The following is a 26,940-nucleotide window of genomic DNA, read 5'->3' as shown; positions in this document are numbered from 1 at the left end:
CCATTGCCACATTTTTTTTAAAATACAAGAAATTGTAATAATATTTTTTTTATTTAATTATTAATAAGGTATTAACTACATTAAAAGTTCAAAATGTCTGCCGCCTACCCTTACACATAATCTACATCGTCGAATAAAATTTCTTTTTAACCGTTGGAATTAACGCTGGTTGTTATTGATCACTCTGATCGCTTCTCCTATTTTTTGACGCAATTCCTGTTCAGTGCGACTTTCTGTAGCGCAAACTAATTCTTAAAAATAACCCCACAAAAAGAAGTCCAATGGGTTAAGGTCGGGGGACCGCGGTGGCCAGCGAATAGTCCCACCCCTTCCAATCCAACAATTTGGAAACTGTTGGTTGATATAAACTCTCACTACTCGAGCGTAGTGTGGAGGAGTTCCATCATGCTGCAGCCACATGTTTCGACGTGTTTCTAAAGATACGTCTTCTAGTAAGCTATTTAAATGATTTTGTAAAAAATTGAGATATCTTTCGCCATTGAGTCGTCTTGGTAATTCAAAAGGGCCAATTAACTTACCCTCAATTATTCCAGCATACATGTTTATTCCAAATTGATGTTGGAAACGGGAAGTGCGCACAATTCTAGTGTTAACATATTCCCAATGATGTAAATTGTGAATATTAAATATTCCTATCCTTTGAAACAATGATTCGTCGCTCCACAAAATTCTTTGGAAAAACTGAGGGTCGGTACTGTTGCGACGTAACATATCCCTGTAAAATCGTACTCTTGTGGCGTAGTCTCCTGGTAACAATGCTTGCACCCGTTGCACATGATATGAATGTAACAGAGATCTTCTCAAAGTACGATGCACCGATGAAGATGATATTTCCAAACGCCTTGCTATACGACGAATACTAATAGTCGGATTTTCTGCTACCATATTTATTATCTCATATTCACCAATATCAACTTTAGGCCTTCCTTCTCTGGGTAAATGCTGGCCAGGAATTTGACCATTCACGTATATCCTATAAACAATTTGAAACACTCTGTAATCAGGATAATGTGCTCTGTTAGGAAATCGTGCCCTATAATCTCTAACAGCAGCCCGAGCATTACCGTCACAACACCCGTAGACATAATGCATTTCTGCATATTCCTGTGGTGCATAAGGCATCTTTAATAGTTGAACTAACAAATAAAAAAAAGTAGGTACTTATTAATCGCAAAGGTCGAAATGTAATAAAAAAGTATGGAGGAAAGCGTACCTAAGACTGATTTGAAAAATACCAAATCGTTTGTTATTTTTATCTCAACAAAAAAGAACAATGCAAAATATTCAAAATATTTTTAAACTGAACTTTAACGTTCACCTTAAATTTAAGAATAGGTAAATGGTAAATACCTACCTTAATATTTATTGGTAATAAATAAAAACCTTTAAAAGTTTTTGTGATTTTTAAAAGAATTGACAATGGTACAAGTAAAGTATTTTCCATTAGAAATTGGTAAAACAAATCTGTTTTTATTATTTATTATTATTATGTTAAGAATCTACAATAATTTCTCAAGATTTTCTAAGGGCGGGTCAGTTTTTTAAAGGGTAATTTCTTTTTATCACCATCCATTAAAAAAACCTAATAAGATTTTTTGAAATCAAAACTTGTTTTTACACATTTTTTTTTGGACTAGAAGACATTAGAGTTTTTGAAACTATTTTCAAATTAAAAGGACATCCCTAAGAATTAAACAAAATCAAAAATAAAACAGTAGTTTACCGCGTTTATTTTGCATAACTCTTTTATTGTTCGCAGTATTCAATTTTAATAAAAAATACAAAAAGGTGAATAACTTTTTACCCATCAATATTTTGATACCCACATATATAGATATTTAGATTCTAAATGACCTCCTCCTTCCCCTCCTTAAGTTTGATCGTCGACTTCTGGGACACCCTGTATAGCAGGCTCAAACTTGACAGACTTGTCAAATAACGCTCTATAAAATTTGAAACCTATAATACTAATGTATTAAGTTAATTCCAAAAACCATTTTTTTTAAATTTTGTTGCAGAAGCAATTTCCGGAAAAGATAAAAAGTAATTTACCAACATAAACTCCCCCATAGAATGATTACTTAATAATCTAATTATTTAATCGCCGGTACTGTATACACTAGAGGGTAAACAGTGGCAATTTTTCAAACAAAATAACCGAGTAACCTTACTCGTCCTTTTTCTTTTTTAACGTTTCATTAGCGACGCGAAAGAAAACTGTTTTTAATTACTTAAAATAAATTGTTGCACAAAAAAAACTTTTTTAATTATCGTTACTTATTTTCTGCTACCCCCGCTTGATATAATGTGTTTTTGAATTTACGACCTTCCTCATTTTTCTGCCTTAAAATTACGAATTAAATTCTTCTCCAGCTTTATAATGGCAAACATTAAATGTTTTAAGCTTGCTATATGCCATTACTAGTCCTCTTTAGTTACTCTAGGAAACCCGCTGCGGATTTTTTATAGGCGCTATATACTAATTTATTAGAGAGAATTAGCTTGCTGCCGCAGCAGAGTTTCTTTATGCTGAGTAAGAGGTTTCATTGCACCAAAAATTAGAGCACTTACGCGTTATACCAAAACAATTGGGTTTGCGGTTTTGAGTTTTTTTTTACCTTATTAATAGAGATTTTTAGGGTCTTAATTATAACCGAGACACTCTTTGGTAATTAAATTATAATTAGCTCACTTGCCTATTATCGATAATATACCGATAATAGGCGAGTGAGCTACATAAGACCGACCAGGAGACATTCGGCTATATAACACATTATACGTCTTTATTCTAATTACCGGATTTAATTAATTGTGCTCACGTTAGTATTTAGTACGATGCTAACCCGTACAGCGAAATCCCGAGTCAAATCTTGCACAAAGGGGTGTTGAATTCTTAAGTGTAAGGTTTAAGCGATGTCGAAATGCAGAGTAGAATAAAATTATGTGTATTTTGTTTTATACAAGATAAGAAGTTAAATTTTGCTAAGATGTAAGCTTAAACTGTAAAAACGGTAAATTTATGGATCCATTATAATGCTTTATTTCGTAACCAATTTTTTTCTATCTAGTTATAAATATATAACTCATAAATCTATCTATCGGAAATATAATTTTTTCGCCAATATTTGATATTATTTAAAAACAAATTGTTACGTCCTTAATAGTAAATTTATAGTTATTTAGTAATAGCAATAAAAATTTTTATATTTGGACTTATGTTTTGTTAGGCAATTATTTAATACGAAATTTAATATTTAAATATCGTGCCATATAATATGGTTTATTATTCGCTAAGTGACATGTTCCCATTCCATTTAAACCAATAGTGGGAAAATTTACCAAGGAAATGGGTCACAACGTCAGCATCATCCCGAAGGTCGATCAGTGTTGCGACTCAGCACAACCAGTAAATATGTACCTTAAAACGTTTGCTAGTTAGGATACCAGTGAATATGTATCTTAAAAGACTTTGATGGATTGTTGACTTTTAATCGCGTGAATTAGCCTAAATTGCTACGTAATTACGGATACGTGAGGCTGTCAAGCCTATCCGTGACTTTTATCTTATCCACAAGAGACAAGCGTCTCTAGTGGATGATCTAGACTATCCATGTTTTCCTTCACGTAGGTACGTAAAACCACACATATCAATCACGTGGTCCCAACGGATCCGTAATTATGTATCATTGTGGATTAAGGCTTAGTCTGTCTAAGCGTTAGTCTGGTAAGAACCAACGGTTACTGGCAAAAATATCAAATGACGTTACGGTTAAGGCTAACGCTTACATGCGATGCTTTATTAATATTGCGGTCAGTCCATTATTTGTTTACTATTTTTTGTAAACTTCTTTATTCTTTCTTAACTTTCCTCCTAAGCAGGGTTACTGGCGGAAAAACCGATGACGTCTCTCGATAAATAACAAATTTCACTTGTATTAAGCGGTATTTACTTTTAATTTTAACCAATCCTTGCTTAGCAGGCTAAATGTGTAAAGCATAGCGTCAAGTTTGACATAAATGATATATGTCAAACTGTGGTGATTCCCCAACAAGGAGAAAAACGTGTATGCCTCGGTAGTCCCTCTCTGTAAGCTGTCTCTCTCTCTCTCTCAGCTTCTTTATTTTTTATCTCCCGATACGCAAAAAGTATGCTGTCTCTGTTTTTAGTTATATTAAGGTATAATAAGATTACGTTGAAACAAGTGTTTTTGGCTGTAAACTCCATTAAGTGTTACAAAATAAATTAGTTATAACACCCGGCAATATCTATTATTTTCCCAAGATTATAGGGTGAACCAAGCAATTGTCATACTGCCCAATCCCTCATAAATATCTAAAGGGTGTTTACTCAGTAACTAGCCAAACATTGCGACGTAAATGTTATTGGCTTTACTCCCTTAATTTGTGTATAAAATTAGATTAGAAATTGGATATTTATTTTTATTTTAAAATGCCTACTGTGGTTCATACTTGGCAGTATCTGAGAGCAGCTTCTAACAGTAGTCTCGTCAACTTTCCATTAGACTTTTCCACGTTTTGTCGCTTTTTTGTATGTGGCGAACTTTGCTTTGTTAATGGTTAGAACTGTCAACATCATTTTTTGGTCATATCTATGCCTCCTGCAAAATGGGTTAAATGTAATTACTCCACATATCCGAAAACTATTCAAGACTTCCGTTACTCAGAGCTGCGTCCTCAAGTATGGCAAGAGGTGAAAATTGTGTCTATCCCAAAATCAGGAAAAGACGACTACACAGACCCCAAATCGTACCGACTAATCAGCCTCACCAAGTTTCTGCTGAAGACAATGGAGAGACTGATTGATCGATACCTTAAATAAAGCATTTTGGTTAAAGACCACTTTGTATACAACAAATCAACGACCTAGCCCGAAACCATATCGTGAGAAAAGTGGCGGGTGCTCTGAGAAATGGACCTCTCTCGGTGTATTCCTAGATATTGAAGCAGCTACATTGCTAAACAGGGAGTTTGGTATACAGATTGCTCCAGAATGAACAGATGACAGAATGAATAACCTGGTGCAACTGGTGCAGCAGGGGAGCACGTTACTTTCTTATATGCTGAAGTCTTTGCTATATTGATATGGAGATAGAAAATCCGAAATTGCAGACACCTCAATACAGTCATACCAATCTGCGATTACGGCCGACAAGGCGTGCTCCAAGCTTTTACTGGATTGCATAAAGGTTCTGGAGGAACTAGAGAAGGTAAGATGCAGGGTTCAGCTTGTCTGGATGTCTTGCCTCTCAGACTATGCCGTAAATGAGAATGCCGATTCCCTTGCTAGACTGGGATCTGCGAAGCGGTCGATAAGCCCGAACCTCTAATCGTTTTATCAAATGTGTGGTGGCTCATTGCATCAGTGAAGGGTCTGCTGGACAAATGAATCCTCCAGAGGAAAATAAAAGCACCTGCAATGTGACAGGCTAAGGCACCTATAAATACACACCCTGCCTATGACACCAGACCATTGCTGCTCTTAAAGAGACCTGAAATTCAACTATTGCCAGTATCTCCAGTCTATAAGTATTGTGGATAACTCGAATTGCCGATGGTATTGGAAGGAGAATGAAACTGCAGACCACGTTATCGAGGAATGCTCAGCATTGTGAGTAACGCGCCCTTAAGGTTTAAATATCTTGTTAACACCTACCATCCATCCAGCGAAATTAAATCTTTCAAATCAGAGCCTCTGGTAACCTTCGTTGAAGCACGACGGGTCTATTGGGAGACCAATGTGCATAACAGCCCCTTTGGCAGCGTACTGCCTTACAATTACTTACAATTACAATCATATGTTCTTAATCTAACATACTTATATTTGAAATGCTAATAAATTCTATCTTTGTCCTTTGCTCCGAAGACTGTTTCTTTTTTAAATTTTCTGTTTTAAAAGAAATCCACATTAAAAATGTTGGATTCAAAAAGAAACTTTTCATCCATGTCACATCTATTCACGATTTATGTGCTGATTATACAAGAGCCAGCCATTGAAATTTCGGATGATTCCTAGTCCTACTAGAACTTTTATTCATCTATGCCCTGAATTTCGACTTGATTTTAAAGAGCCTTCGTCCACTCTTAAAATTGTAAAATATTTGCAAAATGAAATGGATAAATTAACCAGTCTCACCCAAAAAGTTAAAACAAAATTAGATGCAAACTATAAAGTAACCCACATGGATATTAAACTCCTAGTCTCTATCTTATCTACTTAATCTTAATCTAAATTAAGTCCCTAGATAAGCAGGTGAACATTGTGAAGGATAATCAACTTCTATGTCACTAGATAGCTTAAAAATTGCAATTATAACCTAATCGAAGTGAAATTAACAGATTGGTCCATGAGATTACTATCATCAATTCCAAACTGGGATCTCACATCCAGGACCATAGATTTTGATTAAACCTTTTGTCTCTCCACGTTTTACTAGTCAATAAAAAAGCTAAATGCTCTACATCATTGGCTTATTTAGACTTATCTCAATTGGCACTATTAATATTGGGGCAACCAAAATATGCTGACCGCACGTTACAGATATATTGATAAGACAGTTTGGAGTGCACACCTTAAGCACTGCTAAATTTGCATTTTCAACACATTTTAACCAGTGATTACCTCTTACAAGATGAATATCCTTACACACTGTAATTACAACATCGTTTTTTTTGGCAATCTCTCAGAGCTTGACGATTAAGGTCTTTCTTTTATAATGGGGATTTGCTGCCTAATCCCAAATAGCTACCCGTAGGGAGGAGTATTATCCCCAACCATGTGGTGCCTAGTAGTCGACATCGAATATTTAAATAGGACCTGCCTATAGACACAAACCTACGCAGTTGACCTTAAGGAGGACGCTGCCACAATGCTGGGCTCGATTATGAGGGCTCTACGTATAGTGCACAAATGAAAATTCTCCTCGCAGGGGATCTCAAAACCAACCCCGAAAAAGCAGACCTCCTACTATTCACAAGGAAACGTAACTTTGGCCTACCACCTGTTGTGTCTTTGGGTTGCAATATTCCAGTTCGATTTCAGGGAATATCATTGGATTCCACACTCTCTTGGTACGATCACGCAGATATCAGAACTAACTGTAGGAAAGCTTTTGGAAACACCTAGGATCTGCCCCATAAACTCCTTCACTGGATCCATTCATCTATTGTCAAACCTCTTTTCACATACAGGGCTATCTATATAGGACTTGGTACAGTTGATTGCAAGGGTTTTGTTTTCTATATCGCAGGTTTAGTAACAATAGAAAATGAGATGCATACGAAAGTTTAGCAATATTTCAAAAATCAAAAAAATATTCTTAACAGGGATAAAGGTCCAATCCCTTATAGTCAATTATATAGTTTAGTTAGGGCTTAAGATTTGTTTGGCCATGCTTCATTACTTTCTCCGCTTTATTAGTTACATCATTAGTATAAAAGGAGATTTGTAAGTAGTTTTAGTTTAGTCTTAGTCTTCTCTCGAAGATGCTAAAATCGTTAGCGAAACACGTGTCGAGATTAAAAATACAGAGTTTTGATTTGTGGTAAAACTGTCTCGTAATTTGAGCATCACACCAAAGGTTCAAACCATAGGACAAACACTTTAATGATACTGCACGCTGCTTCTTCTTCCTTACTCTCCCGATTAAATAAATACCTGTTCTCCCTTGGACCCCTCCCAAATACCCTGCCTTCATCTTCACAATTTTCTGCTGGTGTCTCAGAGGAATCCTCTGCATGTTTGACAGAACAATCTTCTCCATGGTCAATGCCCTGAGTTCAAAACTTTTTCAATGGGGTACGGAGGCGAGTATGGCTGTGCTTTAGAATTCCATCCCGAAAGAATGAGTTTCTTTGGGGATATGTAAATGAGCCATCAGGTTTAAAGATTAATTTGTACCACAAATCTAAAATGTGGTTGAGTTTTTTAAATGCTTTCTTGTCACTTCCTCGGCTCATACCAGTCCAAGAGCATCTGCTTAAGACTTTTTTTGAAAAAACTGAGTTACATAGCTTGTAGCATGCAGTTTTCCATGTTAGGCCTCAATTCTGAACATATAATTAAATATATTTTTTTTTGTAATCTTGATCTTTTAATGCTTTCTCTAGATTTAAAACCTCTTTAACAGTTTGTAAAGAAAATATTTCAAACTCTTTTAAACTTGTACTAGTGTCCGATAATTCTTGTTTTTTAAAAATATCTGCTCAATGTGGTCTAATTTAACAGAGAGCTCAGCAAAGTTAGAGTTTACTTTAAGGATTCCTAAAAAAATAATTGTAAATGAGAATTTGTGGTAAAAATTTTTAGCTAGTAGTAAAGGTTAAGTGTAAATCTACAGTCTTTGAACAAGCTGCTTAGATTGTTTAACTGCTCTTCAATATGATGAAGCTGCTTCTTGTCTTGTTCATGCTCTATGTTCTTGTTGTAATCTGTTTGTGTCAGAGTCACATCTAAATCTTCATCTGCCTTAACTTCTGTTCTTATCTTTATTAGTTTTTGCTCAGATTTCTTTGGAGTCAAAGTCTCTTTTTTTGAAGGTTGGATGCACCCTATGAAATCGTAAATATACTCGTCAGAGGACTGTTTAGTTTTAAGTTTCTGGCATGGTTCATAGCAGAAATCACTGCTATATTCACTTGCTGTGGAGTCCATATATCCCTCCGCGCTTTTTGATGCATACACAAAAAGAGGAATATTATCATCCTTAACTACACACATATACTTTATCCATGTAGCATCCGGCTTACTTTTTGCATCAGATTAAAATTTTCGCACAAGCTGAAGAGTAGGGGGCCAGTACACGGCACCATTTCTTTCCCACAAATGTGGTACAGCTACAACTTCTTTCAGGTCCAAGATATGAACCACTTTAAAATGTCTTTCCATTCTCTCGGAGTCTATATTTTTCAAAGAGCCTCTGAATTTTTTTTAAAAGTTAAAGTTTTTGTTTATATAAGTGTGTAAAAAAACGTGCTGCATACCCGCAACAAACCGCAAACAAAAATTGAAATATAAAAATTTTAGGATAGGTCCATCTGTTCTTCCTCTTGCTTCAGGCCAACCAGGGACAACGACAGCGAGTTTCTTATGTAAATAAAAAAAAAGTTTTTTTTTCGAAATCCGCTATAAATTCAGGGCGCGCGTGTTATTTAGGACTAAAAGAACATCTTTTCACAGTAAACTATGTTCCGTTTACAAATTAAGTGCTTGTAAATCTTCAAAACGTTGTAAAAGCGTTTAGAAAGTTAACGGGTAGTCACTGCGTAACGTTGAGACAACCAAAAAAATCTCTTTCAAATTGGTGTAAAACGGGGTTGTCTCTATGGTTAAAACAACGTAACAATGCAACGTTGCGTTGCAATTTGCAACGTTGTCGCGTCGAAAAATTGCTAATCGGGATCATCTAGAACTAAAGTCGTCTTTATCCTACACACGTACAAGCTTAATTGACTCAGCAGATATGTGAGTTTTGTAATAAATACGGTCAATTTTACGCATGCGCATTAGCTACTTGCAAGTGTATCAGTTCTACATCACCGTGTTGAATAGTCTACTTATTTCGTTGTATTTTCAGAATTATACTTAACTACTTTTGAAATTTTGAAAACGGACCAATCGAATAAAGGTTGGCCGCAGAGCAAATTCATCTGTTAAGTTTATGTTGCATTATTTATATATTTTTTTCTTTTTTTTAGATCCGCCTATAGTAGACCTATCTTTAGGCAGTACCTTGAATGCTAATGATATCAAAGAAGGTGATGACGTTTATTTCGAGTGCAAAGTAAAAGCTAATCCTCCAATGAGACGTCTAACTTGGTTACATAATGTAAGTAATAAATTTAGATATTTTTGTAGGTTTTGTTTTTAATATTAGATGGTATTTTTTTAAGCTCCTAAGCATTTTTTTCTAATTATAATTATGTATATAATCATTCAAAAACTATTCATTGCACATACTCGCATTACATAGAATAGAGAGGCTCTTGTGTTCTTTGAGCCTTCAACTTTAATGACCTGAGAAGTATGAGAGGAATTTTAATACATATCTTTGATTTTCTTCACATTTTAAGTATTATAACTTCTAATCATCACCAGGTTTCCATTTAATACCGACTTTAATTGATATCGTTAAACTATTTTCTTATTGCTTTTTTAGATTGAAAAGGTTTATAAAGCTAAATTAACTAATAATTATCGATTTTATACTAAAAGTTTCATTGCATTACCAAAGAAGTGGTACGGAATTTGAACTAACGAGTCAGCTAATTTGTTTATCAAATTCAAATATTTCCTGGTATCTTACACTGAAAGACGTATAATAAGCACAAATATATTAAAAGAAAAGAATGGATCACTGATTCAGTGTCAACTCAATTAACAGAAAGCGAGAAGCGAAATCTGATAATGTCGTCATACAGAAAGTGCAAGAAGATAACAAATGGACTAATTGTGACAAATAATCGTGAAATGTCTAATAAATTTTGTAAGCACTTATAGCACATACACATTACAAACGTGAAAAGTCAATTAACAAATAAGATTAGCATTGGGAATAACTTAAAAGCCAATATAAAAATCAAAAATCAGATAAATCTAAAGTTAAAAATCTAATAAGTAAACTAAAAAATAAGAAAACGCTCTTAATTGACAATATAAAAGCCGAACTTCTAGCAATAGTAAATAAAATATTTCCTTCCTTAGCATACATAATTATTTTTTTAGTTAAAGAGGAGCATACCCTAATATTTTTAAATTGGCCGTCATAACACCCATTTTTAAAAGGAAGGACCGTCTGGATGTCAATAATTACAGACCAGTATCGCTTATTCGAATGGACCAGTATTAATGTGTTTTCTAGATTATGACAAGGCTTTTGATAAAGTACCGCATTTTAAAATGATACAAAACCTTCAGAACATGGGGCTGGATCCGCGTGACAAGAATGATCGCTAATCTATGTTGGAATCAACGAGCTTCTCTTCAGGTGGAGAACTTTTTATCAGATGAGATAGAAATTCAGAGAGTCAGGTAGGGCTGCGAGCTTTCCCCTTTATTGTTTAATATCTACTGTGGATCTATTTTATTCTAAGCCTTGTCTGAAAACGAAAAAAGGAATTTACGAAAACGGTTTAGCAATAAATAGCATCCGCTGCGATACAGAATTATTCAGCAGTTCTTCTAAGGATCTGCAATGGTTACTAGCATAAATTAACCAGGCTGGTAATGCCAACAGACTACCAAAAAATTTAAAAAAATGCCAAATTTATGCAAAGTCTATACAGGATCCTGCAACAGTGCTTCGGTCTTCCATAAAGCCTAAAAAAATAAGGTAAAAAATGTCTAACCTCTTAAAAAAATGTTGGGACCTGATAGCGCATATCTGGAAAATATTTTGAAGTATACAGGGTGCTTCAAAAAAGTAGGGCGATATAAGCAGCATTTTTTTAAAATGGAATGCCATTCTTTTTATTTTATTTTTAAGACCGCCTTAGGCTACCTAGTATATGCGCTAAATATGGCTGCTTTGTCATGCGCAGTTTAACTGCAATAATTTTTTTTATAAGAAAAATCTAAAAATCATTACATCATTTAATTTTATCTTGATACTAGAAATGTTAATTCAATATTAATATTGGACTTAATTGGGATTCTAGAAGAATGGAGAATTACTTTGACGTAAATTGTTTCCTTCTGTCATATACAGGGTGTTCGTAGTTAGCAATCATATTTTACGAGTTTCAAAGCTCCATTTACGCTTTTTTTAAATGGAACACCCTGTATATTTTTTATCTATTTATTAAAAATTTAATACGTGAACATTTTTTATTATGTAAACATATTAGCTATTTTCATAGTCGTTTTTAAAATATTCACGATAATAATTTAACAAGCATATTAAAAATATTTATCTTTTTATTATTACTACATTAAGTGTTCAATATGTCCTCCGTTTTGTTCAAAACATAAATTAATACGTTCCTGAAAACTTCTTTCTACTTCATGTAGCATTTGTGGAGTTACTTGAGCAAACGCATCCCGTATTCTCTGTTCCATATCTACTGCCGTTGTAGGTGGATTTCCACTATAAACAATTTCTTTTACAAAACCCCATAAAAAATCTAATTTTGTTAGGTCAGGTGATCTGGCTGGCCAATTAATAGGTCCATTCCTTCCAATCCATTTTTCCTCAAAGGTTACATTTAAATATTCAGTTACATTTGCAGAAAAATGTGGAGGAGCTCCGTCCTGTTGAAACCACATTCGGTTTCTAGTAATTAATGGAACATTTGCAAGTAATCTAGGCAGTTCATTTTGTAAAAATTAAAAGTACATTTCTCCATTGAGATGACCATTAAAAAAATAGGGACCGATAATGGTGCTTCCAATAATTCCACCCCACACATTTAATGACCACCTATGCTGGTAGTCGATCTGCCGTATAAAATGGGGGTTTTCGGATTAATAATAATGAAAGTTATGTCTATTTACTAATCCGTTTTTATGAAATGTTGCCCCATCCGTAAATAGGACATTATTAAAAAATGTGGGGTCGTTTTGTAATTTATTTCTGCTCCAAGTACAAAATTCAAGTCGGTTTTGTATATCCCTATCAAAAAGTGCTTGATGTTCATGGATGTGGTATGGATGAAAATGATTTCTTTTTAAAATTCGTTGTACTGATCTTTCACTTATTCCAACTGCTGCTCCGATATTTGACTGACTTAGGTGAGGATCTTCGGTTACCTTTAATAACACATCTAACTCTTGCTCCTGATAGTAGCCTAGTAACAGGCCTCATTCTATCTTGCTTGGGGTAACAAACACTCCCTGTCTCCACAAATCTTGCTAGTAACCTTCGAAAAGATTTTTCTTCTGGACATCTTCTATCAGGATAGCGCACCCCATACATTCGAGAGGCTAAGAGGCAATTCTTTTCAGATTCCCCCAACACAAATATCATGTCAACGTGTTTGCTAAAATGCATTTTATGAGTATGCAAATTTCGTTCAGATTAGATTTCTGAAACAAAACTCCAAATTTCTTTTACAAACAAAGTTACGATAATTCAAATAACTGAATACTTAAGCTGATAATACACATACAAAAATGATATTCTCACCAAAATGTCAAAAATTTTTTTAGAGAAAGAGGTGAAATATTTTGCTTGGCAACAAAAAAGGTATACATACATAAAGGTATAAATACAAAGATCGAGATCCTAAACATAGTAAAGTGACAAAAACTGAAATAAAATTGAATGCCGATGAGCATAAAGAGGAAGAAGATTCCTATTTGCTCGCTCTACATCGCTAATTCCTATTTGTGCTAAAATCATGGAAAAAATATTACAGAAGAAAATATCCGAGTTCTCAGAAATTCTTAGAAAATACAAGATTCGTTTAGATACATAATTCTGATTTACGGAGGACAAGTCCGCATAAAATGCAACAGCATTTTTGACTAAAAAAATTAATAAATTTGTTAATTAATACATAAAAAGCTTATTCATTTTCGTAAGCTTCAAAAAAACATTCGATACCGAAAACCATATTTTGCTGTTCTTGAAAGAATTGGATTAAGGCAAAGGAGTAGGCACTATACTTAAGCTATTCAGACCCTATATAAAGATCGACCACAGAGTGTGAAATTAGAGGAATCAGTGAGTTTAAAACTATCAAATATGGAATGCCCCAGGGCATCAGGCTAGGGCCGTTGCTTTTAGTTAATACCTATTTGTATAATAATAAATAATTAATAAATATTTCTATGATCTTTTTGATTTGAGCTTTGCCGGGGATACTATTAGTTTGACAGGTGATACTGTAATAATCTACAATGACATGAATGGTTCAATAGTTGCCTCCTTATATTAAATCCTAATAAAACAATAAGCTTCCGCTAGACATAAGAGAGTCTTAAACTTCAAATTTATTCAAAAAAAAGTAAAACTTTGGTTGCAATCCAACTCCAGATACACAGTTCAAAAAATTATAGATATTAAAAACATTTATTTTAATCTAATATAATTTTATAAAAATCATACCTACCGATCTTCAATAGCAACTTGTTCGCTTTCGTTGTTTGAGAGCTATTCCTATGTGCCAATTTTTTATTATGCCCTATGGTAAACATTAACTAAGATACAAGCATGGTCCCAGAAATACCCGACTCAAAAAAGAAAATATAAAAATTTTTGAAAAAATTTCTTTATTTTTCAATATATTCTCCTTTTTATACACTTTTCCCGGTGGTGTTCTGTCTTGCTTCTTAAAATATCCATTAACTGCCGAAATAATCTTGATCATTAGAAAATCGTTGACCATGCGGCAATTCTTTTTGAAATTTGAAAATACAGAACAGAAAATAATGTAAGGGGTAAATCTGGCGAATTTATTGTAATGTAAGATAACAATTTAAACATTAATTCGTTAATTTTGGCCATTGTAATAGCTTGCTTGTGATTTGTGGGCTGGTGTATTCTCTTGATAAATATTTTGCTTGATTTCTTCCCTCAGATGTTGCAATAGGTTGGCATAATACTCAGTGTTGATAGTTTTATCTTTTTCAATATAATCAATAAAAAATATCCTAAAAACCGACGCCATGACCTTGCCTACAGATGAAACGGTTTTGCCTTCTTTGGAGCCAGCTCTGCCTTTTCAGTCTATTGTTCTGATTGTTTTTTATCCCGGGTGTGATGCGTTGGATTCACTTTTCATTGTAACGGGTCAATTCTGTCTTAAAACTTTCAGAAGTGAGGCCGTAAAAATAGACTTTTGTAATAACATCATTGAATATTTATTGACTATTTTATTTCATGGACTATAAGAGTGGTGATGTGAAACTTTGCCTCAAGACTAGGTATTTTTTAACTTGTCCCTTGCAAATCCCTTCTACCTGGCCTTGCATCCTGTAACATATTCCGTCTGTTTGATTCTGGTGCTGTGTATTCTCGGTTTGAGTCCAATCTGTTGTGCTGATTCATCATATTACGGTATCACTGGTTATCGGATGTAAAATGGGCGGTTGTGACCATTTGATAATCTACTTAGCATGCGTGTCCAAGTATCACTCCACCCACGATTTGATTGTAAATGCACCTTTAATCTGATGCGGTCGAGTTTTTCTGGTGATTTACTAATCTGACAGACTGCTGTCAACGAATGCCTCTATACTAAGGATCCATATACAGTGCATCCCAAAAGTTATGTCTAAATTCATTTAAAATTCAGGAGTGTGTTCGAAAAAAAAACGCTCGGACCCGTCGATTTTTATTTCAAGTTGCGCGTTTTTGTACGTGAAGTTTGTGTATACAGGGTTGCTCAAAAATAAATTACGACCATCAACTTCATTTTTTCAAATAAAAGTACCTTTTTTTATTTCATCTTTGAATTTTGAGTGGAATTCTACGTATGTTTCATGCATCATGTCCTATACCCAAAGTCAACAGTTATCGAAAAAAAGACGATTCATGTAACAAATAAAAAAAGAACAAAAATTAAATTAAATGCTCAAAGTGGTTGCCATTCACGGCTTGACAATATCCAAGGTGATCAATAAATTCTCGTTGCACATTTTCAATCATTTCCGGAATTATGGCACGCACTTCTCTGCGAATTCTCTGTTTCAAGTCGTCTAGATTATTTGGCCTATTAACAAATACCTTCGACTTGAGGTATCCCCACAAAAAAAAGTCCATTGGTGTTAGGTCAGGCGACCTAGCAGGCCATTCGATGGGTCCTCTCCTTCCTATCCACCGATTGGAAAAGGTTTCATCCAAAAATGTACGCACAGTGGCAGGATAGTGCGGAGGAGCGCCATCTTGATGGAAAATTAGTTCTTCGTCAGGATAATCTGGGTCCAATGGATTTGGAAATAAAGCTAGTAATGCTGGAACTAACTCAAATAGGAGAAAATCGAGATACACTTGTCCCGTTAAAGTCTGTTCAAAGTAAAAGGGACCCATTACTCTTTCGCGCACTATTCCACACTACACATTTAGTTTTTGAGGGTACTGGGTGTTTACCTCAATCATCCAATGCGGATTTTCTGTTGCCCAATATCGACAATTTTGTCTGTTCATACTACCATTCAAACAGAACGTGGCATCATCGGAAAAAATAATATTTGTTACTAAATTATTATTTAGATTGCACATGTTTTGTGCGTTCACAAAACTCATTTCGCCTATCGAAATCGTCATCAAATAACTCTTGCACTTTTTAACTATTTGGTGAACTATAGATTTCGCCATGTGTAAATTTTGCCCCAATTTGCGACAGAGGAGTGCATGGATTTTCTTTCAAAGAAGGCAAAACGTCAAGTGGTTCATTTTCATCTCGAGCAGAACGACCAGATTTCAGCAGATCTCTAGCATGACCGAATCCTCTCTCGAAATTTAGCCTCTATTCTACTCACCACCTTTTGACATATCGGAGGACGATCAGGATGGATTTCATTGAATAATTGAGCAGCTTCTCTTTTAGTACGGTGTTCTATCACCAAATCTAACCATGCATAGAATTTCTCTGTTTTTTCGTTCCATTAACTTTACCATTGTGAAAACCGCAACTTTGCTCGTACACTTCACACTTGACAATATCTGTTTGGCGTACAACTGTCATACAGTTTCTATGAAAGTATACGGTCACCAGCTAACAATAAAAAAACACGAATGAATGGAATTTTGCTCTGTATAAAAATTCTCAGAGATAAGGTGACTCGTAAGTTGAAGTTCAATAATAATGTTTGGTCGTCTTTTTTTCGATAACTGTTGACTTTAGGTATAGGACATGATGCATGAAACATACGTAGAATTCCACGTGAAATCCAAAAATGAAATAAAAAAAGGTGCTTTCATTTGAAAAAATTAAGTTGATAATCGTAATTTATTTTTGAGCAATCCTGTATATACAAACTTCACGTACAAAAATGCGCAACTTGAAATAAAAATCGACGGGTCCGAGCGTTTTTTTTTCGAACACACCCCTGAATTTTAAATGAATTTAGACATAACTTTTGGGATGCACTGTTTAATAGGGGTATGGTTATTATATGATTTTCTGACGCGCTCGAGTAACGCGCAAAAAGCCCACTTGGGATCCCTTACTATTATAGTAATGGAATTTATTTGTTTAGAAAACAAAAACTTTACTATATGGACTTGTAAATAAAAAATTGGACAAGGATTTCCGTGAAGTCTTTGTTCCGTTGAGTAAAGTTTTCTTTGCGAGTAAAAGAGGATTTCACATTTTCTTTTCTTTTAAACAAAAAATATATATATAAATTTGTCTGTCTATCCAAAGCTCTTTTCAAATATTAGGCAACTAATAAGCCATTCACAGACTAATTACCGAACTAAATCAATAGAAGTGAAAATTTAACTAGGATATAAAGGGAGACCTTACATAATAATGGGGGTAGTATAAATAATCCCGGGTTATAAAAATTCGTCGGGACAGTTTATGAAGCATGAACACATGGATCGAATAAGCGAATCCAGATTTACTTCATGGGAGTCCTTTTTACTCACGGGTCATTAGTTTAGTGTGCTGATCATAATAAAAACATTATCTGTTCATTGGCCCGTTTTACTTACACATGTAAAATGGAATTACATATTGATTTAATATGCTTTAAACGTCGGGTCAATTTATCATTAATAATAGACTAGTTATTTATCTTCATGCCAGTATTTTTGTTAATATAGGGATTATTTTATTTACTCATCCTTATTTTACAATAATTAATTTTTGATTAATAAGTTAATTATTCATCATCAATGTGAAATGTTCTTTGATCTATCTTTAATGTATGTATATATCTTTAGATCGTTTTGATTATACCAGTCTTGGAATTTTGCTTGGCAAGTTGGAGATACACGGCTTTAGAGGAAACTAGTTGAACTGATCCGAATCTTACTTAACAGGTAAAGTTTATTATGTCAGGTTTGAAAAAATCACATCTATTTAAAGATAAGTTCTGGAGTTTGTGTTGGTCGCTATCTTGTTTCTTCATATCCACTGGTGAGAAGGAAGGCTAGTATCGCTGTGATAAAATGCTTAACTATCGTTGGTCGCATCTGATATGGAATTTGCGTCATAGACTCATACCCTGTTACATAGTCTTATTCTGGCTGCGTTCTTTAAAAAAGAGCAATGCGTTATAGTTTGTCTATAAGTACAGCATGAGCAAATATGCCAGGTAAGCGGCTGTATCTCAGGACCTGTACATCTAGTTATAAAATGGCCATGATAAAATTCTGAAAATTATTTTCAAGTTTCGTATTTTACTGCTAGAGGGCGTAACTAAGAATTAAATAAGAAAAACGTATTTTTTTTCTTTCGTTAGAAAGCCTAGAAAATTCTTTATCATTTTGGTTTAGGACTCATTGACCTACAAACGATAGCTGAGGTGGGGGAAGTTATTGAAAGTGTAATCATTAAAATCGGTGTTTTCTAAACCACTTATTCGATTTTAGCAATTCAACATTTGTTTGCAAGATCAATGTAGATTTTTAAAATCTCCGATCTCATTACTAGTCTATAGTTCTTAATAAAAGAGCTAGAGGGCACTATTTGTTGTGATACCAGTTTTTTTCATTTTACTTCAAAAGTTCAAATTGAACGCTATATTTTTGACATCATATTTAAAAAATAGATAAAACTTGCAAAAATCTTGTAAGAACTAGACGATGATTTCTTTACTCATTTTAAAGTTATAGTGAATTACATTTTTTTACGCACCGAGTTATAAATTTTGTACCGCCATCTAGCGGTCGGCGTTAGAATGTCTAATTAACATATACACTGCACAGCAAAATTACCGCATAATTTTAAAAACCTGAATTTTGGCCGGACAATTTTTTTTTAATCTACACCAATGCCTTTGAAAAATGAATGAAAAATTTTTTAGGTATGCAATAAATAAATACTGGCATTAGTGCATGGTTATAAAAATAATGAAAAATAAACCTAATTTGGTTAAAGCGCTTTTTTGCCATTTATATGTGTGTAGTTTCAGTTGTACGTAGTACTGAAAATATTAAACTTTATTACATATACTTGCAGTCTATAATGGCCCAAAATATACGTGAAAAAAAAAAAAAGCTTTTATTTCCAACAGGTTTGTTACCCCATTACAGGAAAGAATAAAAGGAAAAAAATATATATATTTACCAAAATAAGTATAAAAATGAAAAATCAAAATGCTTAACATTCTATGCACTTAAACAGACTATCTATATACATACTAGAAAGACTCTGCTATCATCACCTATTTAGTTAATACCTTCTATAATGGACTTTAAACTGTCAACAAAAATATCGAACCATTCATGTAAATTATTATTAATATAATTGTGACACATTATATTAATAGGGGATTTAAGCAAAATATTAGTCCTAGCGGGATTTACATAAAATAATCTAAAATGCCTAGAGTTTATTCTTGGTACCCTAAAATTTAATCCAGCCAAAAGGGTGGGACAGTCAATCTTGTTATGAATAAGGTTATATAAGAATTTTATGGAAAGAATTTCTCTTCTTTTTGCTAAGGGTATAATATTAAATTTATTTAAGTATCATTGACTATCCAAACCTCTGGCTGGAAAGACACCTTCCTCTTTAAACTAGAGATACTTCATAAACTTGCGCTGAATGTGCTCAATATCATCTATCAGCTATAAATTGAGTACCAAATTAGAGATCCGTATTCTATTTTTCGAAGCGAAACTTAATTTTGCATCATAAGTAATTCCCAGATCAATCGCCTCATCCACTCTGGCCAACACAACATTATTTGCTCTATAGTCAAAATTGATTGGCAACAGTTTTCTAGAAAATGAGAGAATAGAGCATTTATTAACATTTAAATATAGTCTATTAACATTGCACCAATTCCCTACTTTGTTAAGATTTACCTGAAGAAATTCGCAATCGTCTTCAGTATCTATTTTTGTGAACAATTTTATATCATCCGCAAACAGTAAACTCTGACAAGACAGTAAATTGGCAAGATCGTTTATAAATAATAAAAAACGAAGCGGGCCCAAGTTAGATCCTTGCGGAACTCCCGAGCACACTTCATATATAGGAGACTTAAAGCCTTTATATTCAACAAACTGTTTACGACCTCGTAAGTAAGATTTTATCAAAGCAACTAAATCCGTAGAAAAACCAAAAATTGTTAGCTTATGAAGAAGTACAAAGTGGTCAATTTGGTCAAAAGCTTTGCAGAAATCAAGGTATATTACATCAACCTGACCTCTATTATCCTAATGCTGACACAGATACTCATTTAGGCAAGCCAGGTTTACTGTACAGGAGCGATTTTTGATGAAACCAAATTGATTAGGTGCTATGTCTAATTTGACATGGGCATATATTCTATTATAAAGAACTATTTCAAAAAGTTTGGAGAAATTACATAAAATCGATATAGCTCTATAATTTTGAATGTCGTTCTTCGGTCCCTTTTTGAGTATCGGGGATATTCTTGCAGTCCTCAATTTATCGGGAAATACTGTTGAAGATAAAATAAGATTAAATATGTGGGCAATAGGCCCTGATAAAGCGCGAATACAATCTTTAACGATAAGACTTGGTACTCCATCGGTACCGGAGGTCAACTTACTTTTTAGTTTATTAGAGGCGGTGACAATTTTATCTTGAGCAATTTAGGGAGTTGTTAATAGTCTGGCTCGATTCAATACCAACATTAATACTAGATGGGTCCGACTCAATATATATGCTTTGAAAGAAAGTTCCAAATGCATCAACAATTTGCTGTGGATCTTTTATTGTACGATCCTGAAACAGCATTACTCCGGGAATACGCGAAATTCCTTTCTTGTTCTGCACATAGTTCCAAAAATCGAAAATAGAAATTTCTCAGCTGAGAAATGTGTTGTTGGCATAGCACGTGTAGAAAAAGGCTTGTCGTATGTTCAAGTAGCTCTTCGAGTCGGTGTGGCATAATCAATGGTATCCAGAGCACTGGCACGATATCAGGAGACTAACACCAACCAAAGAAGACCTGGACAGGGACGTAATCGGTTGAAAACCAATAATCAAGACCGATTTTTGCGATTGCAGGCGTGTGCTAACGAACTCGATTTGTTAAAAGCACTTTACTCCAGCAGGCATTTTTCCATAGGTATAATTTCCATATTAGTCAAGATACAGTAGTAAGAAGGTTGGCAGAAGGCGAAATTACTCTCTATCGTGCTGCAACTGGTCCCCTTTTCACCACAGATCACCGAAGGCAGCGTCTTCATTTTGCCCGAGATCATTTAAACTCAAACAAAAACAAATTTAAAAATATGAAAATAATAATATATTAACAACTCTGAGGCCATATAAACCAAAAACATTGCACTTAAAATAAAGCTAGACTAAAAAATATAAGGTTTTTTAAAAAATAGGCTTTTTTTCAAAATGACTCGAAAATAAACTAAAAAACACAAAATTTAGGTGAAAAATTAAGACAATGTTCTTATAATATATAAATGTGAAAACGTTCATAACACTTAAAAATAAAATCCTAAAAAGGTTTATAAAAAAACTAACAAACATGTTTGAACCTTCTATTATTGGCAATTATTGCTACAAATTCTTTTTACGCAATGATTTTTACAAGCGTATTTATGGCAGTTATCACATATAAGTGATTGTTTATTATAATTGCGTGGACAAATAGAACACCTTACACGCTTAGGTGGTCTTTCCCCATGTTCATTTCTGCCTGGACCTATCTCTGGAATCTGGCCAATTCGATGAATAAGCGCTTTTAATTCCCTGGGAATATTTTCCATTTGAGGTCGGCGAATTAATTGGTTATGTATTAGATCTTTAAGTTTATTTTCTCTGTCCAAAATTCTATCATTATGATGAAAACTTGATATAAGACAAACTGCTCGATTTTTTACTGGAACATAAGATAGCAAAGTCACGTCTCTGGTAAATCCGAAAATCGAAGAATAAACCGGTCGCTGCTTATTTGGCAAAAATTCCTTTGGTAGTTCGAAATCTACAATTACCGCGAAAACCAATCAACATTTCATCCACAGTTACATATTCCCCACATGAATAATTTGTATGACAATTATTCACGAAGCGATAAAATATATCGGAAATTTGGACTAGCTTGTCTCCGGCTTCAGTGCGCGGACTTCTGGTGTCTGGATCATCAAATCTCAAAGCTGTGAGGAGAAAATTAAATATTTTTGCCATTACGGAACGAAATATATCACGACCTGTGCCATCAGTTGCGAAAAGGGAATTAAAATCTTCGTGGTTCGACTTGAATACGCCTGCCAAGAAGAGGAGACCAAAAAATGCCAACATTTCGGTTTCGTCAACATGGTTTAAAAATTGGCAGGATAAGGCATTGTGCCCATAACTAGCTTGCAAGCTCGTTATTTTTTCATTGGTCTTCTCGGTAATTTGCTCGATTATTGTATCGTCAACTAACAGCTTAAAAGCTTCTGTGGCTGAATTTGGTTTGTTAACTCGTGCTGGTCCAGAAAGTCCTGGTAGATGCGAAACAATATTGCTTGCACGAGCACGGCTTGTGGCAAGAGCTTTTGTTGACCATTTTTTTCTATTTTTCCCATAATAGCTTCTTACGCCAATTTCACTCTCATTATCACTACTATCTTCCAAACTATCTGGTTCAATATCCAAATTTATTTCATCTGGCAAATTACCAATACCCTGTTCAGAATCACTATCGCTTGCAGAAATATGTTCACCAACGATAGTCTCGGCATCAGAAATGTCGCTGTCATTATCAAAAAAAGTGTTAGCAAGCTGTTCTAACTCGTGCTCTATTAGTGGTGCCTTTTTATCCTTTAAAGAAGCCATTACATTAAAAAAAATAGAAAACCCAAAAAATGCAAACGCCAACGTTTAACGTATGGCGGGGTCAATTTTGATCCATTTAATTCACAGACCTTAGCTAAACGAAAACTCAAACGCGACTGCCACGCAGAAATATTCTACTCAGTACGGCCGAGGAATACATGGAAGGCAGTGTTGCCACTTGCAATAGTTTTTCTTTAATAAAAATTTTTATTTTGGATGGGGTCAAAATTGATCCACCATACCAGTTAAGGATTAAAGAAAAATCGAAAGGTCTAATTTGACCCCACCATACTTGGAACGTGATTTTTTCCGCCATACCAGTTAAGGGTTAGACTGGGGAGCGCCTGAATGGAGAGTATATCGATATATGGAAGAAGAGTATATCGACGCCCTGGCGAGCGATATGCTCAGGGTGACATGGTTAGAACCGTTAGTTATGGTGAAGGTTCTGTCATGGTATGGCGTGGCATTAGTTTGGAGGCTCACACGAAATTAGTCATAATTGATAGAGGTCGTCTGACAGCTGATCGGTACATTAGTGATATTTTAGAAGCGAAGGTACTAAAACGCCGCCTTTGTTGGACATGATTTTTTATTTATGCATGATAATGCACGCCCACACGTGACGAGAGTGGTACAAAATTATCTCCAGGAAGTATAAATTGCAACTTTACCTTGGACAGCAAAAAGTCCTGACCTTAATCCCATAGAGCATTTATGGAACAAGATGGGTCGAAGTGCTTTACAGCCTCCATCCCGAGGCCTAAATGAACTGTCATTAAGGCTGATTGAAATATGGGATTAGATAGATCAGGGCTAGGGGAGGCAATACACGTTAATAAACATTACAATTGTATTTTCTTTTAGCAAATTTTAAAAGAAAATTTAAAAAAACATCCATACTTTTTATTTAGGATCATTAATAGCTATTTCGAGAATTTCATGGTTCGCAGTATGAACCGTTCTTGAAATAAATTTATTAAGAATTTTACCACTTTTTTAATACAACTAAAGATTCAAGGCTAATTAATTCAGCCTACCTACTATTAAATTCACCCCTTTTTATAAAAATATGTCCACACCCTTTCATTTTTGGTACACAGAAATTCTCAGTGGAATATCATGAGAAAACAGTTTTATTTTGCTAACTTGACAAAAAATTGCCCCTATAATTTTAATTGTTATTTCTTGATTTTCAACAATTTTTGTGTCTTTATTTATTATTTTCTCTACAATTACAGGAAGAATCCAAAGATTCAATCAAATTTGCCTACGAAAAATTATAGCTTATTCATCATTAACCACATTGGTTGGATGCTAGCAGCATTTTTTCATCTTATACTATTTGATTAATCTATTTTCTAATATATAGCCTTATCAATATAAATATAATTTTATTCTTCCAAAAATGCAATATCTTTTATTTTAATTAAATTAATAACATTTTCTTATTTAATTTGAAATTTATCTATCTAATAAATTTTCTATCACTCGCAGGATTGTTGCCATTTTTAGGCTTTATCCCTAAATGACTAATTATTAATTTTCTTATTTTAAATAATTTTTATACATTAAGAATAATCATAATTCTCTTTACCCTTTTAGCAACATACATATATGTTGGGCTAACTTTTTCTACTTTTTCCTTTTTTTTTAAAGTATTCTATCAATTTATATAAAAACTAGTTATTTTATTTTTTTCATTAATTTTATCAGATTTTATTAGTATGATTTTACTGATTTGGTGCCCAAAAATATTAAGAGAAATTTAAAAAAATCTTTCTTCTTTCTTTCTTAAAAAAAATTGGTACTCCAAGATCCATTGGCGTCATTTAAAACAAATTATTTGGCCAATCAAAATTTTAAATTATGCGTTAATTTTGCGGTGCAGTGAAGTAGGCGGCAAAAACAAAAAAAAACATTTAAATAATATTGTATGGAAACATCAAATATTTATTAGACTTAAGTTTTAATCTTTGTAAATTTTGGTTTCTGTTCTGAATATTTTTTTAAATTTGCTCGATTTTTTGTAAAATGCCTTTTACAAAATGATGAAGCTGTTGATGTGATTGCGGTTTTCTTTGAGTGCTTTCAAAATGTAGCAATAGTTGAAAGACAGCATTCCATTCGGTATCCAAATCGCCCTTATTATGGCAAGAATGTTATGATGACTTAAACCTTGACCTTCTTATTACTAAAACTGAGTTTTAGTCGGCCCAGATTTAGAAGGCGTCGGTCTACTGAAAGAACAGAAGAAAACATTATTAATGTGTTGGCGTACATAGAATTTCATAGGCATATTCACACCCGGGCATTATCTTTAGATTTGGAAATAAATGTACTAAAAGACCACAGGTTAATAATTGCATTAGCGGACATCCTTTTTGATACACCTTTTCAATATCATTTTCCCCTCCAATATATAGCCATTTCTCTTTATTTTAAGGCTACATCCCTATGATATAATCCTACATCAAGCCTTAAACGAACATGATTTTGAGCGCAGAATGATTTTTTGTCACAGATGCTGTGGACCGATGAAGCAATCAAAAATGCTTTATTGTCAGAAAATTTACATTTTATCGACAAAGCTAAAGGAAAAAAAAAATACAAATATAAATATAAAAAAATTACTCAGACAAAATACACACAAAGTAAATAGGTACATAACAAAATAAAAATACTGTACAAATTATCAAATTGTACAATTTGGTCGAAATACATAAATAAAATAATTTTTATATACAAATATACACACAATTATATGTATAAAATTGTCAAAAACCTTAGTCTCAAGAAAAAACATACAATAAAATAAAACATACAATAAAAAGCGTGTGTGTGCTTTAAAAGGAAATATTAAAAAAGTCTTCTAATGTATATAGGGCTTTTTGCAGTAGTAAAGATTTTAGGGAATTGCGAAAACAACTAAAAGTAGTCATCGATTTTATTACGGAATGCAGATGGTTGCGCCTTTTTATTGCTGCATAAAGTATAGAGTTCTTTACTAATTCCGACCGTAGAATTGGCAGATGAAGATTATGATCAACGTTCCTTAGTGAATAGCTGTGGGATGGTCTTTCTGGAATCTGCGACATATGTTTGCGGATAAGGCAGATAGATTCAAATATAAATAACGAGGAAAGAGTAAGGATCTTATATTTTATAAAATTTACTTGGCAGTGAGCTCTACTATCAAGCCCTAATAAGTAGCGAAGCGCACTCTTTTGAAGTTTAAATATACGCTCAAATTGGGTCTTGCAGCATGTACCCCAGAATGGAAGGGCGTAACGAAGATGTGACTCAAAACGAGTATAATAAACTGTTTTGGCTGTGAAAAAGCCTAATTCTCTTGAGATTGATCTTATGGCAAAACATGCCGAGCTTAGTTTTTTAGATAACGTATCTATGTGCAAATCCCATTTCAAAGAGCCGTTCACAACAAGACCCAAGAACTTGACAGACTCAACAACTTCCAGTCTGGTATTGTTTAGAGATAACGTATCTATGTGCAAATCCCATTTCAAAGAGCCGTCCACAACAAGACCCAAGAACTTGACAGACTCAACAACTTCCAGTCTGGTATTGTTTAGAGATAACGTATCTATGTGCAAATCCCATTTCAAAGAGCCGTTCACAACAAGACCCAAGAACTTGACAGACTCAACAACTTCCAGTCTGGTATTGTTTAGAGATAACGTATCTATGTGCAAATCCCATTTCAAAGAGCCGTTCACAACAAGACCCAAGAACTTGACAGACTCAACAACTTCCAGTCTGGTATTGTTTAGAGATAACGTATCTATGGGCAAATCCCATTTCAAAGAGCCGTCCACAACAAGACCCAAGAACTTGACAGACTCAACAACTTCCAGTCTGGTATTGTTTAGAGATAACGTATCTATGTGCAAATCCCATTTCAAAGAGCCGTTCACAACAAGACCCAAGAACTTGACAGACTCAACAACTTCCAGTCTGGTATTGTTTAGAGATAACGTATCTATGTGCAAATCCCATTTCAAAGAGCCGTCCACA

General features: G+C 34.0%; 1 protein-coding gene across 1 annotated transcript in view; it reads left to right on the top strand.

The window, feature by feature from the left end:
- LOC126744772 (nephrin) overlaps positions 1–26,940 on the top strand; it is a 737,132-nt gene that overhangs the window by 606,380 nt on the left and 103,812 nt on the right. Inside the window, exon 7 of the mRNA XM_050452323.1 lies at positions 9,736–9,866. Within this exon, the coding sequence (XP_050308280.1) occupies positions 9,736–9,866 (131 nt within the window). The remainder of the gene's footprint in view (positions 1–9,735; positions 9,867–26,940) is intronic.

This window comes from Anthonomus grandis, chromosome 14, assembly GCF_022605725.1.
Source record: "Anthonomus grandis grandis chromosome 14, icAntGran1.3, whole genome shotgun sequence".
NCBI classification, from domain to species: Eukaryota; Metazoa; Arthropoda; class Insecta; order Coleoptera; family Curculionidae; genus Anthonomus; species Anthonomus grandis.
This window is presented reverse-complemented; position numbering and strand designations above follow the sequence as displayed.